Source organism: Thamnophis elegans, chromosome 16 (genome assembly GCF_009769535.1).
Source record: "Thamnophis elegans isolate rThaEle1 chromosome 16, rThaEle1.pri, whole genome shotgun sequence".
Classification (NCBI taxonomy): domain Eukaryota; kingdom Metazoa; phylum Chordata; class Lepidosauria; order Squamata; family Colubridae; genus Thamnophis; species Thamnophis elegans.
The window spans coordinates 11,379,792-11,396,578 of NC_045556.1; the positions used below are offsets into that span (position 1 = coordinate 11,379,792).

The 16,787-nt window shown below is 43.8% G+C and overlaps 2 protein-coding genes across 2 annotated transcripts in view; one reads left to right on the forward strand and one right to left on the reverse strand.

Annotated features, from left to right (window-relative positions):
* The window catches only part of TM6SF1 (transmembrane 6 superfamily member 1), a 26,861-nt gene extending 15,762 nt beyond the window's left edge, over positions 1-11,099 (forward strand). The window contains exons 5-10 of the mRNA XM_032232393.1: positions 493-575; positions 1,532-1,653; positions 2,875-2,979; positions 4,480-4,572; positions 6,351-6,470; positions 10,821-11,099. Coding sequence (XP_032088284.1) covers positions 493-575; positions 1,532-1,653; positions 2,875-2,979; positions 4,480-4,572; positions 6,351-6,470; positions 10,821-11,012 — 715 coding nt within the window. The 3' untranslated portion in view covers positions 11,013-11,099. The remainder of the gene's footprint in view (positions 1-492; positions 576-1,531; positions 1,654-2,874; positions 2,980-4,479; positions 4,573-6,350; positions 6,471-10,820) is intronic.
* A 1,942-nt stretch (positions 11,100-13,041) lies between these two features.
* HDGFL3 (HDGF like 3) overlaps positions 13,042-16,787 on the reverse strand; it is a 51,108-nt gene continuing 47,362 nt past the window's right edge. Inside the window, exon 6 of the mRNA XM_032233729.1 lies at positions 13,042-14,820. Coding sequence (XP_032089620.1) covers positions 14,815-14,820 — 6 coding nt within the window. The 3' untranslated portion in view covers positions 13,042-14,814. The remainder of the gene's footprint in view (positions 14,821-16,787) is intronic.

Below are 16,787 nucleotides of genomic sequence, written 5' to 3' on the forward strand. Positions count from 1 at the left end.
TTAGAGAAGGCTGTTCAAGCACTGTGAAGTGGTACATAAGTGCTATTGCTATGAGATTCATGAGTCAGGAGACCTGGTGGTGCAGTGGCTAGAATGAAGTATTGCAGGCTAATTCTGCCCACTGCCAGGAGTTCGATTCTGAGCGGCTCACAGTTGACTCAGCCTTCCATCCTGAACTCAAGTCTTCTTGGTCATGCTCCACTACCTTAACCCAACAAACTACATTGATGTCGTGTGATTTCAGCCGCAGTGATGCTATTCCCATTTAGATGGGTTCTCTTCACCCTACTTACTTTTCGCCGCCTCCACCCTATAGGGCTGAATATTTTAAACACAGCCCGTTTATGTTTTAAAACGAAAGCAATGATTTAGTGCAAGTAATACATTCAGCGACTGTAAATATATAGGAATGTATAGTTTGAATGTACTTCCAGTAAGAAGACGTGCATCACAATGGTATCTGATAGCAAGGTTTTCTGTTTCCTCTGGCAGGGAAAATTATCGGATGATTGGCTTGTACTGGATGGGATCCATCACAATGAGCATAATTGTCTTTATCCCTGGAAATATTGTGGGTAAGGAAATATCCAGGATACACTTTCCTTTGGGGCTTTATTGACCTCTTTTTCAGATTCTTGCGTAATTGACCTCTTTTTCAGATTCTTGCGTAATTGACCTCTTTTTCAGATTCTTGCGTAATTGACCTCTTTTTCAGATTCTTGTGTAATTGACCTTTTTTTCAGATTCTTGCATTTTTAAGGCAATGAGATCAGTTACCAATGAAATGCATATTTCATTGTATTGTACAGCAGTCTGGGAGCATTTAGATAACTTTGGCCAATCTCAAAAGCCAAAGCAGCATGGGATACGTTTAGTGCTGAGATGGGAGGTTGGGTAACCTAGAATTGCACACTAGCTGGAAAGTCAAAAATGCGTCCTGTGACAGGTCTACGACAACTCGCCAGGGTCAACTCGCCGCAACCAATTCACTGCAGCCAACTTGCCATGGCCAACTTGCCATGGCCAACTTGCCATGACAACTCACTGCGGGAGAAGAGTAATATCAAAGAAACAGTGGACTAGAATCATTAAAGGATGTCCAGGGAGGGACAAAATGATATGTAAATGACAAGAATTAAAATAATTTTTAATTGTTTTAAATAATCAAATTGAATTGTTGAATTGTCCTGCAGTGAGGGGAGGGGAGAGTTGGTTGGGCGGGGCCAGCCAGGATAGGGATTTGGAGGTTTCTCCAAATCGGCTATAACATTAGCTATGGGTTCTCTGAACCTGGGAAAACCCGTAGCAGCCCACCCCTGAGCTTTATCTCATGCATTGTATGAAACTTTGAAAGTGGGATATCCGAATAAACCAGGATTCAAATAACCCAGCTGAACTTATCATGCAAACAAGATCAGAAAAGTGCGCTGGTTTCATTGCGATTTTCATCTGAATAGGCATGCAAAAGATTGCACCGTGTTCAATCTGTCATTGACGATCCTTAATTCTTGTTTTCCCTGTTCCCGAATAGGAAAATATGGAATGAGACTGTGTCCTGTCTCTTTGTTAAGTGTGCCGTATATTTGTCTCCCAATATGGGCTGGTTTCAAAATCTATAATCAACCTCCAGCAGCTGTCGATTTCCCAACGAAGGTATTCTTCTTGTTAACAATTGTCATGATGAGAAGGAGAAGGAGAGAAGGCTTGGATTTCAAAAGAACAGAATAGAATAGAATCCCGTTTCCTGGTTTTTCTGAATGTGCCATGACTTGCCAGGATCCTTCTGAAACTGTGGTTTGCAAGATATCATGGCTGGGCTCACCTCGCAAATAAATCTCAAAGCGAATAAATCAAATTGCTACTCCAAAGGCCTGAAACATGTCATTTCATCCTAGGTGAAGACATTTTTCTGCTTATGCTCCCTATGTTAAGCATGCATAGAATCACAGTCTGCCTATGTACAGGTAGAACAGGGGTGTCAAACTCAATTTCATTGAGGGCCGCATCAGGGTTGTGTTTGACCTGGGAGAGGGGGGACGTTGTTGGGATGGGCGTGGCCAGCTTGACGTCACTCGTGTCAGGGATACCTGTGGTGGCCCGAGTGCTCGGAGGGATAGAATCAAGATCATGAAAAGTGTTAATACCATTTTATAATGTCTTGATAAGGCCACACTTGGAAAACTGCTTCCAGTTTTGATCGCCATGATGTAAAAAACATGTGGAGACTCTAGAAAGAGTGCAGAGAAGAGCAACCAAGATGATTAGGGGACTGGAGAATAGAATAGAATAAGAGTTGGAAGGGACCTTGGAGGTCTTCCAAACCAACCCCCTGCATAGGCAGGAAACCCTACACCGTTTCAGACAAATGGTTGTCCAATCTCTTCTTTTAAACCTCTAGTGTTGGAGCAGTTTTTGTTTTGTTTTGTTTTGGTAAGGGGAGGAGGAGAAAAAGACTTTTGGGTGTTTTTTACTTTGCAACATGCTAAACAGTGGTTTGTTTCACTTTGAATTATGGAATTAAGCATAATTGGATAAGTTTGCACAATTGTCAAATTATAACTTTGGCTGGGTTGATAAGCCGTAAATCATGGATTGGAAAGCAAAGGGGTTGAGGCCTCCTAGGACACTCGGCCCATACTCAACCGACCCCATGATTTTGGCAGGCAGCATGAATAAAGTCTGTGCATTGTTTTCCAAACTGTTTTGACACTTTGGGGCCTGCTGGAAAAGTTCCTGCTAAATTGCAGAGGCCAGGGCCCCTCCTAAAAAACATCTGGCACATGGCACAAAGTATATTGTTTTGCAGAGATGCTACAAAGTCCTTTGCTGCTTTTGGCGCAAACTTCTAACAGGGATTCCATCCCCCCCTTGCAGGTTATCAAAGAAGTTCAAAAGCAGAATCTCCTGAGAAGACCGACTGATTTTCTCCTGGCTTCGTATTTCATTTTTGCAACAGGATTCTGTCTCTTCAGGGGCATGGTAGGTGGCCTTTTTGAAGAATAGGCACAGGGATCTTATAACACGAGGCGTGCGCCATGCACACTTTTGTGGAAAGTCTTACATTTGAATTTTAATGCATTTAAAGTTGGCTGCTATGTTTATACTTCAACACGGGACAGGAAAAGTGAAGGTCCAGGCATAGACATCCATGGGTGGGCGGACAGGTGTGATCAAGTTTATGAATTGGTGCCAACCAACTCTCGCAGATCGTTTCTGGGAGGGGGGGAAGGCCAGCCGAGGGCAGAATTGTCTCCGTGCCAGGAATTCCTGCTGCGATTTGCAGCGCAAAGAAAACCTCCCATCTCAGAACAAAATTTGATTTACTGAATCCAAGATGAGCGGACCCTGTACACGTGAACTTTTAATTGTTTGTATTAATCCTTAGCTTCATTTTTACAAGAATTCCTTCTGATATCTTACTTGCTAAAGAGACATTCAAAATGGTGCCGAGCAGCTTCGTAACATTGTTCGAGCTTTGAATTTCTACGGAGTTTAAAACTTCAAAGGAAAGGAGTGATTTAATATTAAATTAAACAGTAACAGCTGCACAATCGGCCAGCAGACACTTATTAATAAGTTTATGAATTGGTGTGCAACATGGCATTGCAAAACCAGAAGCGTGGGGTGTATCACATAATGTCACAATGCACGTTTTATGACTTTGTATGCTGTAGATCAGTGTTTTTCAACTTTTTTGTGCAAAGGCACACTTTTTTCATGAAAAAAATCACGAGGCACACCACCATTAGAAAATGTTAAAAAAATTTAACTCTGTGCCTATATTGACTATAGGCAGGTGTTTTTCCCATGGCACACCTTACACTATGTCACGGCACACTAGTGTGCCGCGGCACAGTGGTTGAAAAACACTGCTGTAGATGACCAAGCTAAACCTGAGGGAGAGGTCAAATGCATCATAAGTCATGAATTCCTGAGCACCTGGAAGAGATCTAAGGCAGCATACTCATCTGAACTGCCTGAATCTGCTGTTTCCCTGGCATTTGACATCCATCCATCCATCCATTCATCCATCCATCCATCTATCATCCTACCCATCCATCCACTGTAGGAGATGACCTAAAGGAAGAGGGGTCAAGCACACCATAAGTCATGAATCCCTGAACGTCCACAAGAGATCTAAGTCCAGCCTACCTTGAATGCCTCTCTTATCTCCCGCTCATTTCCCTTGACTATTAGTTGGCCAGATTCTTGTAGCGAGCTTAAGCCTACAATAAATCTTTATAAACTCATTTGAACTGCCTGAATCTCCTGATGTCCCCGGTGCTTGACACATGCTTTGTCATCGCATCAATGTGATTAAGAATAGACCCTTACAAATTGTTTTTCTCTCCCTCCCTTACATACCCAGGGAGATGAGATGGTACGGTAGTTGGAACTAGGTAGTTGGAAGATTTACACTGGGGATTTCCTAACCTGTAGGTTATTGCACTGAAATATTATGATCCATTTTTTCTTCAGATTGTTTTGGACTGCCCAGGGGAATTGTGTCGACTTTACAGCCAACTTCATGAGCCATACCTCAAGGATCCCGCTGCCTATCCAAAGCTTCAGGTGCCCCAACTGAGTTTTGCACACAATTTGCATTGTGATTCACACATAACATTTGGTAACTATGCTTATACATTTCAAGAAGGAAGGCTGATTACTTTAATTCATGAGGCTAAGCCAGAATTGAACGGATATGCTTATGATTTAGTTCCCCCGATGTTTCCAGCTTTGTGGACCAGCAGGGTGGGGTGGGGGGAAATGGTTCTGCACGAGTGTGCAAGTGTACAGACAAGCAGCTCCATTTGCGTGAGTCCATGCATGCCCTCCTGCCGTTCACTTAAATGGAGTGCATGCTCATGAGCTCGCCAGCCATTTCCTTGGTCCAGCTGCAAGTCTCCCATGGCTGACAGATTGGGGACCCCTTGTATAGAATTCTGTGTGAATCTAAATATTGGGGTTGGAAACTGGCGATTACTGCAATATGAATCCAGTAAAGAGTTTCTTCAGCAATCATGGTTTAGCTAGAGGTGTGATGCAGGCAGGGGTGAAATCCAGCAGGTTCTGACAGGTTTTGGAGAACCAGTAGTGGAAATTTTGAGTAGTTCAGAGAACCGGCAAATGCCACCTCTGGCTGGCCCCAGAGTGGGGAGGGAATGGGTATTTTGCAGTATCCTTCCCCTGGAGTGGGGAGAGAATGGAGATTTTGCAGTATCCTTCCCCTGGAGTGGGGAGGGAATGGAGATTTTGTGGTATCCTTCCCCTGGAGTGGGGAGGGAATGGGTATTTTGCAGTATCCTTCCCCTGGAGTGGGGAGGGAATGAAGATTTTGCAGTATCCTTTCCCTGGAGTGGGGTGGGAATGGAGATTTTGCAGTATCCTTCCCCTGGAGTGGGGAGGGAATGGAGATTTTGCAGTATCCTTCCCCTGGAGTGGGGTGGGAATGGGTATTTTGCAGTATCCTTTCCCTGGAGTGGGGTGGGAATGGGTATTTTGCAGTATCCTTTCCCTGGAGTGGGGTGGGAATGGAGATTTTGCAGTATCCTTCCCCTGGGGTGGGGAGGGAATGAAGATTTTGCAGTATCCTTTCCCTGGAGTGGGGTGGGAATGGAGATTTTGCAGTATCCTTCCCCTGGAGTGGGGAGGGAATGGAGATTTTGCAGTATCCTTCCCCTGGAGTGGGGTGGGAATGGAGATTTTGCAGTATCCTTTCCCTGGAGTGGGGAGGGAATGGAGGTTTTGCAGTATCCTTCCCCTGGAGTGGGGAGGGAATGGAGATTTTGCAGTATCCTTCCCCTGGAGTGGGGAGGGAATGAAGATTTTGCAGGATCCTTCCCCTGGAGTGGGGAGGGAATGAAGATTTTGCAGGATCCTTCCCCTGGAGTGGGGAGGGAATGGAGATTTTGCAGTATCCTTCCCCTGCCATGCCCACCAAGCCACACCCACCAAGCCACACAACACCCACCAAGCCCCGCCCACAGAACTGGTAGTAAAAAAAATTGAATTTCACCACTGGATGCATGACTGGACAAATCATGCTAATGATCAACATTTTTAGACTAAGACCTTATTGGTTGGCTTTGCACAACAAGCAGGTCACAATTTTCAAACCTTCATAGAGTAGCAGGGTTCATATTCTGCATGAATTTTAAAAAAATCAACTGTGGCTTGACGAGATATGGCTTGACCAAACTGTTACGGTTCACAAACCATGATTTATGGCTCAGGTTACAGGTTACTTTCCTGTCTCATTTACAAAATCATACAGGCAGACTTCACACATAAATAAATGGCTCCTGTTTTGAAGCTGCACAGACCAATTCTCTTCTCTTCTAACATTACAGATGTTGGTCTACATGTTCTACTCGGTGCCCTACTACATAATTTCACTCTATGGTCTGCTTGTACCTGGGTGCACCTGGATGCCCGATTTAACTCTCATTCATGCTGGAGGACTGGCGCAGGTAAGACCAGAAGCTTTTTTCAATGATCTGATCTAGAAGGCGTAGCTTTCCTCTCTACCACTTCCACATTCAAAAGGGGATGCGCAGCTATGAACCAGAACATTAGATGGTCCACAGACTACAGAATAATAGAGTTGGAAGGGACCTTAGAGGACTTCTAGTCCAACCTCCCCTCTGCTCAAGCAGGAGACCTGATGCTATTTCAGACAACTGGCTGTCCAGTCTTTTTCTTAAAAACTTCCAGTTACTCCACTACTTCTGGAGACAAGTTGGTTCTCACTGTCCGGAAATTTCTCCTTAGTTCTAAGTTGCTTCTCTCCATTCATTTCCACCCGTTGCTTCTTGTCCTGCCTTCAAGTGCTTTGAAATGGTTCCACCACAAAACCGCGGTAGACTAAAGCGCGCTCGACAAAAGTGCGTACCTGACGTCATCACAGCGCGACGAAAACATCACGCTGTGAGCGGTAAACTTAAAATTAAAGCGAAAACCTTACCCTAACCCCCCCAAACCTAAACCTAAACCTAACCCTTAACCTAACCCTAAACCTAACGCTAACCCTTAACCTAACCCTAAACCTAACCCTAACGCTTAACGTAACCCTAAACCTAACCCTAACCCTTAACCTAACCCTTAACCTAACCCTAACCCTTACCTTTACGTGAATCGGCTTGCTTTCAAAGCGCTTTTTAAAATCTCCGCGGTCGTATTTGTCACGCTGCTGATGACATCAGGTACGCGCTTTAATCGGGCGCGCTTTAGTGGACCGCGGTTTTGTCGTGCCATGCTTTGAAACAAGGTTGACCCCCTCTTCTTCATGGCAGCCCCTCAAATATTGGAACAGTGCTACCATATTTTCCTCAGTCCTTCTTTTCACTAGACTAGGCGTGCCTAGTTCCTGCAACCGTTCTTCATAACCGTTTCCTCCTAAGCTATAATTTACTGAATAGAGTTTGGTGTCCTGGAGAAGGTGCTGGTCTAGAAGACGAAGAGTTGTAGGTCCCCTTAGACATAAGAGCCAACTTGGATGACTTTGGACTTCCTCTCTTTCAGCCAACCCACGTCAAAAGTTTTGTGGGGAAAAGAGGAGGAAGAGGAAGGGGCATTTGGCATGTTGGCTGCCTTGCGTTGGCCAAAATATACAAGGAGTGGAATAAAATCATCAATGTCATCGGTGTTCGCATACCATTCAAGCCATTAAAAATGGTTTGCCAACTTCATGCGCTTAAGCCAAAACAAAGTCAGCCGCACAGGCTGGATTTGATCAACCTACTAACCTAAAATGAGTGGTTAGCTAATTTGTGGCTCACAGACATGTTGAGGCTCATCCAATGTTCTTCATTTCTGGTTCAATGTGTTGGATAAACTCAGGCGACTGTGTTAATCAAATAAAGATGGTTCAGTTAGCATGCTGTACGGACACAGACATCAAAGCTTAGCCTAATCCACTCAAGGGTTGATTCGCTGCTCAGAAGGGATGAAAGCTACCCATTCAATTTCTTTTGCTGTTTGTTTGTGCATGTTGTTAGTAGCCAGGCAGAAGTATTGTTGCTACTGGAGATATTATCCTGCTTTGAGCCGCACCCAGTATGTATTCAGTGTGGAGGGAGGGCTTGCCAAGAGGCTAAAGACAGCCAGATTAAAGAAAGCAGATAGAGGAATCAGTAATGGAAACTCTCCTGCTTTCCCAAAAATAAGACCTCCACGGATAATAAGCCCTCCCTGAAAATGGCCCAAGTAACGGCTTGTTTGGGGGGCATTTTTGGCTATTTTCAGGCACTCCGGTGGCCAGAAACCAGAAGAGCAGCTGGCATCGGTGTGCGTGCCCATAGAAGGGCTGTGTGTGCCATCTCCGGCACCCATGCCATAGGTTCACCATCATGAGTCTCGAGCATGACCTAATCAGTTCTTCCTCTGTAGGCCAGAGACAAAGATCACGAATTCAGGTCAATCATCAACATTGCTAATACACAAATGAAACACTGTTTGAAACAGAGGATAATGGATGAAAGACAAAAAGGACAAAAGACAATCCTGACCTGCCCTAGCTGCTTCTATCTTTACATGTTTGTTTATGCTAAAAATATTCTTTGGCTCGCCTAACTTCTGCTCTTGCCCATAACCTTAGATGCAAGTTTATGGCATGTTCCAGAAAACCCCAATCAGCAACACCTTCTTCTGAAAGGGAAACGAATGGAAACTGAACGAAAAGCCTTGCTTTTCGCAAAGGAAACAGCAAATTGCTCTATTTTTTCTACCATAACCTTTTATCGAGCAGCAGGTGGGGTCCCGGGTGCTTGGGAAAGGCTCCAGGCCATTGTGTCAAAGTTCGAAGCAGGAAAAGTTGAGTGGCTGTCCCGATTCTATGCCAAGAGCTGACAGAGAGACATGGATCCTCTCCAGAACATTCTGGTTTCTCAAAGCAGAATAACAGGATACTCGATTACGTGCCAACTTTGATTGATGCCGTGCTTAAAATAACAAGCAAGTTAATGGAAAGGGGATGCATACTGAATTAGCCATAATAATGGATGGCTTTCTTTTGGTTTAGGTCTGGGTGGTGAAGCCCAATCAGCTTTCGTTCAAACGTAAATTGTTTGCTTAATCTGGTTAGCTGGTTGGCTAAGCCAGGAGTCTCCAACCTTGGCAACTTTAAGACTGGTGAACTTCAACTCCCACAAGCTTCGCTGGCTGAAGAATTCTGGGAGTTGAAGTCCACCAATCTTAAAATCGCCAAGGTTGGAGAATCTTGGACCAGTGGTGGGATTCAATTTTTTTTATTATTGGTTCTGTTAGCATGGCTTGGTGGGCATGGCAGGGGAAGGATACTGTAAAATCTCCATTCCCTTCCCACTGCAGGGGAAGGTTATTGCAAAATCCCCATTCCCTCCCGATCAGCTGGGACTCGGGGGCAGAGAATAGATGGGGGCGGGGCCAGTCAGAGGTGGTATTTAGCGGTTTTCTGAACTACTCAAAATTTCCGCTACCGGTTCTCCAGAACTGGTCAGAACCTGCTGAATACCACTTCTGCCCTAGACAAACCCATTGCTGATTAACTTCAGTCTTTCCACTAAATCCAATCATTGTTTTTTGAATGGAGATGTTGCTGATTTCCCAGCGGTGCCAAACAATATATAGATAGATAGATAGATAGATAGATAGATAGATAGATAGGTAGATATATATATATATATATATATATATATATATATATATATATATATATATATATATATATACATACATATATATATACGCACACACATATACATACACATATACATACACACACACAGAGAGAGACACACATACATACATACATATGCATTTAGTGTCACAACCCCTGGTATGCCCAAATATGGGAGGAGGCATACTGCTTCCTTTCTCTGTCTATCGGCTCATCACAAGAGACCATCCAGACAGAAAGCCATTATTTTTACTGTTGCCTTTGTTACATTTGTGTTGCATTTGTGCTGATGAATAGATCTATACTAGTCTCCCTTTATTTATTTATCAGCACAAATGCAACATACATACATACATACATACACACACACACACACACACACACACACATATCTGTAATCTAGACATACATTTATAATATTTTAATTTTATATTTCATGTTTTATATATTTTTATCTCTTGTAATGTTTTTTATCGAAATGTGGTGTGAATAGGCCCTATGATAAATAAATGTTTTACGAGCTGGGTTTGCCCAAGAAGCAAAGCTACAAACCAATGAAGGGGATTGTATCTTGGAGATGGCACTCATGATGATTTTGAGATAAGGGGATGCACTTGAATTTGGGAGGGTTTGTTGGAGGGTTGCCATACACCCCAGTTCCCCGCAAATGCATGGGTCCAGGACAGTGGTGAAATTCAATTTTTTTTTACTACCGGTTCTGTGGGTGTGGCTTGGTGGGCGTGGTAGGGGAAGGATACTGTAAAATCTCCATTCTCTTCCCACTCCAGGGGAAGGATACTGCAAAATCCCCATTTCCTCCCGATCAGCTGGGAGTCGGGAGGCAGAGAATAGATGGGGACCGGGCCAGTCAGGGGTGGTATTTACCAGTTCTCCGAACTACTCAAAATTCCCACTACCGGTTCGGCAGAACCTGTCAGAACCTGCTGGATTTCACCCCTGGTCCAGGACAAAGAAGTGGGTGGTGGAATCTCATTTAAAACACCCATTTAAAACCCATAGCCCGGGGGCTCTGGAACCTTCAAGAGTGATGGGCCATGGTTCTTTGACTGAAGGGAACATCTTGATGCATCCAGTGATTATGGGGGCAGTTAACACAGATCCATGCACAAATGACAACTAGAATTCCATTCCTTCTGCTTTCCAGGCTCAGTTCTCACACATTGGTGCCTCCATACATGCCAGAACGCCCTACATCTACAGAGTCCCAGATGAAGGGAAGGTGTGGTTTCTTGTTCTCAACGTGATCCATGGAGTCCTCCCGCAGCTGTTTGTGTTTCGCTGTCTCCGCAACCCTGAGTTTTTCATGAAAGCCCAGCTGGAAGAGAAGGTGGACTAAAGATGGCTTCAGAACTGTGGGGCATTGCAAAGAAGGGGGTCCTCAGTTGGGGCAAAATTACTGAAAATAAAAGACTTCTGTCTTTCATAGTATTTCTCAAGAGCTTGCTTCCAGATTCTGTGGGAATCTCTTTCTCCAAATAGAATCGGTTCTGTTGGGGACTCATCCCAAGAGTATTTGTAGGGTAGTGATGGGGGTGAGGTTTAAATCATTCAAGAAGGCAGCTCCTTCACTCCCCCAGGCAACTGACACTTCTCCGTGTTATCTAAACTCTTGTTAATAAACTCCCACATCCATGGTCTCTCTAATTAATCTTCCTCCGTGCCAATTTCATTTTCAACCACACCGGTGAATTAATTAAATGGTTTCAGGAATGAGTGGTGGACTGGGTAATTTTTTTCCTCAAGTGGGGTCAGTCTTGACCAAACCACTGAATTTTTATTTTTAACATTTCCGAGGGGACGAACTAAAGACAAAACATGAGAAAAGAAGGAGCTTTCAATCTTGGCTGGAAAAGAATGATCAAAGACCAATCCAACCATCCTAGAAATTTTGCCACATCTTGCTGACAAGAGAATATGCTGTTTTGTTATTATTGAGAGCTACCGGGAAGCGACATCTGCACAGAATGCTAACTGTGGTTTCTTAACCTATGTTTTATTGACTGAATCCCATCATCTTGGCTTGTACAATACTGAGTCACGAGTACCATTGAATTTCAACCCAACACGCTAACTAATGGAGCAGCAATGATGTTCTTGAGGATTTGTCTTCTTCAGCTCAGTACCTTCTCAGCGCTTCCTACAAGCAAAATCAATGGGCGGGAGCTGCCTAAGCTTTGGCAAACAATTGCGGTGATTTGCTTAACCACCATAGCCCCCAAAATCATAAAATTGAGCACGGCTTACTTAGCAACCCCCCACTGCTTTATCAATGGAAATTCCGGCTCCCATTGTGGTTGTAAGTTGAGGCAATGTTGACTGCAATCATATACTACCCTGTTTCCCTGAAAATAAGACTGCCCTGGATAAGAAGCCCAATTGGGCTTTTGAGCTCATGCACTAAAATAAGCCCTCCCCCCAAAATAAGCCCTACCCTAAAATATTTAAGCGCATGCAGCCAGTCCCCCCATTTCCTGAGGGGGGGATATGCCCAACATGCCCTGCCATCCATGCAGAACGGCCTTGTGGAGGCCACACCCACAAACCCTCGCTACAGCGCCCCTTCTCTTAGTGGCGGTCACAAAAAGAGAAGCAGGCCCAGTGATACTAGGGCTGGCAAGAGTGTGCCAGAAACAGACACAGAACTTCCAGCCCTTTCTGGATCAGCTGATCCACGAGCCGAGGTTAAGGGGCCTCCTGCACCTCAAAAATAATAAGACCTCCCTGAAAATAAGGTCAAGTCAAAGAAAATAAAACCCTGTGTTATTTTTTGGGAAACACGGTAGCAGTAAAGACTGTTTAGTTTTGGGGCACAAATAAGTCGTGATTTGCTATTGCTCCCCCCCCCGGATTTCGTTTTTTAACTTCCCACTCTTGTTATTTCCTAGAAGTTTCTTATCCAAATATTAACCATGCCTGACCCTGCTTAGCCAAAGTTGGCCAGACTCCACCTAGTGGGCAGTGGTCAAGGATTCCTATCGGTGCTCATGTGATGTGAAGGTTTAGCATAGCAACAACACTTCTATACCGCTTCACGGTGCTTTACAATCCTCTCTACGTGGTTTGCAGAGTCGGCGTATTGTCCCCCAACAATCTGGCTCCTCATTTTCCCAACCATGGAAGGATGGAAGACTGGGTCAACCTTGAGCCCAGCCAGGATTGAGGGGATTGAACTCCTGGCAACGTGAGCCTGCAGTAACGCACTCTAACCACTGCACCACCACGGTTTGTGGGCCATTTGCAGGCAGCCATGGATTGATCTGGTCCTTGAAATTTCAGATTCAGCACAACCGCCACAAATCGAAGCCATGGGAGAGACACAAGAGAGCTTTCCCCCTGCATTGGTGTTCTATTAACCAACTCAAGTGTTAACAGAATGCGTTGCTTTAATACTCGAGTTACATGAATACCTCACATTACACGTTATGAAGCCAAATATGACGCTAACTCAGCTGCTTACAACCTCAAACCTTACTCCCGGATACACATTCCAATAAATTTATTCTGTAAAAACAATAGTTTTTTTGTTTTTTGATTTTTTTCCTTTTTTTTTTTTTGTACAGTAAACTTTTCAACTACAAACCTCGAGTACGCAGAATGATGGTTGAAGGACGAGCATAACAAGGGTTGATAAAACCGGACTAAACCCATATGTCTTCACAATAAAAGCTGGCCTTAAAAAATAAATAAAATTCTCTATTCTCACAATAGCGACAATAATGTACACAGAATAATGGATTCTGGAATGCTTACCTACTAGTCTAGATCTAGTTTTGAGAGTAGAAAAAAAAAAAAACAACAACAACAGAAAAATGACAGGGTTTATTTTCCCCCTTTTTTGTTGTTTTTTTAAGCTTCTCAGTATAACTGTTATTCTTATATTTTAATTGGATGTTTTGACTTTGTTTCCCATTGGCCTTTCAGTATCACAATTAAGCTTAAAAATGGAAACACGGTAAGCTCCGATTTGTATTGGGGCCCGAAAAAAACAGTTCCTTGTTATTCATCTAGAGAAACACAAAAGACTTTTTACTAACTCCACATATAGGAACTAAGTTAGAGAAATTTACGTTACGTCATGATCTTGAAAAGGATTAAGAGTATAGCTAAGCTAGAGCGTTCTAATAAGGAAAGGTACTTTCTTACAATTATTGACTTTTTTTTTATAATGATAATAAATCAAGAACATTTTGTGAGGTTTTAAAAACAGAGATGGCCAACTTATGTACTCCCAATGGGTGGGAAACAATGGAATTTCCAGACAAAAGGTTAAAAAGTGGGCCCTGGGAGTATTTTTGCCGTGGTGAATTCAATGATCTATAAATGTGATGGAATCCTTGATTCGGGAGTTCAAAATTTGGAGTTTCACATTGCTTTACATACAAAATATGTACATTTACATAACGCATACAAAATCCAAGGAGAAATGCCGGATCTTTTTCTTACAAGCTGAAAATACATGTTTTGTTTTTTTCCTCCTCCCCTTTTCCCTAAAAAAATGAAAACGCGAGCAAATCTGCTAAAAAACACAGCCGGATGTCAGCGAGGAAAAAATTACTCAAGACAACCAAGCGTTCCTAAGTTGCTAGTTGGCCATGTTTGTTTTTAAACCCCCTTTTAAAAAAAAATAAAAATAAAATGCAGAACAACAAATGGGATAAAAGGTTAATTTAAAACTTCATGATTTGTTAAACAGAATAGAGATCCTTGTGACCTGCTAGGAGAGGGCGTTTATTTCTAGGCGTTAAATTTGTACTCTCTAAAAGGCAGTTTTTAAAGGTTCGGTTTAAATTTTTTAGAGATGTCGCCCTTCTTTTTCTGTAAAAAAAAAAGAGAGAGAGAGAAGAAGTTATCTAAAAATGGCCGTTGTGGGTTGTGGGTCTTGCTTGAAAAAGAGCCTTTTTTGTGCAGTTAAATCAAAGGACATTTAGAAAAGGACCTGGTGGGGTGTCGATGGGGGGGAATGATGTTGAAAGTTGCTGCTGAGAACATAATGGGTAGGAATGTGGCTAAATGTGCATACAAACATATATGTTGCTGATGGAGAGATGTGCTGACTTCAATCAAATCCAAGAATATTAAACAACCAAACATGTCACTTTCTTGTGTCTTCCCTTAATATGCAGCAGTCAATATGTTGGTTAAGTCTAGGGAGAGATAAGAAGACAGAGAGGGATCACCTTTTCAGATTGAAATGTTTCCATCAAACACTGGAAGGCATTCAGACAAAAGAAAACTGAACTTGTTGAATGAGTTAGGAACTAGCTCAGTGATGGGCAACCTTTTTGGCGTGGTGTGTCAAAAATCGGCAAAAAATCGAGCATAACTCGCGTTGTGTGTCACTTCGACAAAAACATAATTTTGCGCAATTTATAGTTTAAACTACAAAAATATATAATTGCAATATAATTGTATTTAATAAACCAAAAACAAATTATTTAACATACCTGCTTAGTAACTTCTTTGTTCATCAGTCACTTTTTTCAATGCCATTGTAACTCTGGTCACTAAATGTTTTCCCCCTTCCTCGAGACTCCTCACTTCTTCCTTCATTCCTCTTGCTTATCTACCTTCACCTTATCTGTCTTCTGCTCTTTCCCTCTCTTCCTTCCTTTCTCCTTCCATCCTCTCTTCTTTCCTCACTCACTCCCTTCCTCCTTTTCTCTTCCTTCCTCCTTCCATTCTTTCAGCTTCATTTCTTTTGCCTATCTACCTTCTCTGTCTTTCTGCTCTTTCCATTTCTCTCTTCCTCTTCGCTTCTGTTCCTTCCTCCTTCCCTCCTTCCCTATTTCTTCCTTCTTCCTTCCTTCTGCCTATCTACCTTCACCTTCTCTGTCTTTCTGCTCTTTCCCTGTCTTCCCCTTTCCTCCCTCCCTCCCTTCTTTCCTTTCTAGTTCCATCTTTTCTTCTTTCCTCTCTCCCTCCCTTTTTCTTTTTTCCTTCCTTCCTCTTTCCTCTTGCCTATCAACTTCATCCTCTTTGTCTTTCTGCTCTTTCCCTCTCTTCCCCTTTTCTTCCTACCTCCTTCCCTCTTTTCTCCCTCCCTTCTTCTTTTTCTTCTTTTTTTCTTCCATCTTCCTCCTTCTCCTCCCATTCTTTCTCCTTCCATCCATCTTTTCTCCTTCCATCTTCTCCCCCCTCCCTTCTTCTTTTCCTTCCCCCCTCCCTCCTTCCTTCCTCTCCTTCCCTTTCTCGCACACAGGAAGGGGAGGGGAGGCTTTCTAGTCGCTTTCACAGCATAATTTCTTTATCTAACTTTTAAAAAACAGTGTGCAAATCAAACTTGAGATTTTCGTAACCTGCGAAGCACCAAGTTATTATCTTCTGTTGTTACAAATTCGCAGCTACTCCATTCTTTCTGATAGGGAACTGCATTTCCCAAGATGCCTCAGGTCCTCAAAGCGCTGAACGGGGTTTTGCAATTGACTCCAGCGAGGCCCGGTAGCCACCGGCTGGCGGACATCAGCAGCGACTGTAACGACCGCGCGGGCGAGGTGCGGAGGAAGAACGGAAGGTCCCTCCCGCCCGCGACGACGGCTCCAGCCATGGACGAGCAGGCTGGCCCCGGCGTCTTCTTCAACAACAACAACAACGCGCTGCTCTTGCCGCCACCTCCAGGTGGGAAGCAACCACGCCTTGCAGACTCGCTTCCCACCGCAGCACAGGGGCCGCACAGGCGTGGTTGCTTCCCATCCGGAGGTGGCGGCAAGAGCAGTGCGTTGTTGTTGTTGGGGCCAGCCTGCTCGTCCATGGCTGGAGCTGTCGTCGCGGGCGGGAGGGACCTTCCGTTCTTCCTCCGCACCTCGCCCGAGCAGTCGTTACAGTCGCTGCCGACGTCCGCCACCGCCGCTTCTAATTAATATAATTCTCCCTCTCTTTTTCACTCTCTCTCCAGCACACAAACGCAAATGCATAGGGCAGCCCACCTCACACACAGGTAACTCCGGGCAGCTTACAACATTATGATGCACGTCTCCCCATAGGAGAGGAGATAGGTTCGCCATCACTGAACTAGCTGTTCTAAAGAGGTAATTGGACTTTCTTCGTTCTTCCTTGAAGACGTTTTGCTGCTCATCCAAGAAGCTTTCTTCAGTTCTGACTGAATGACGGGGGG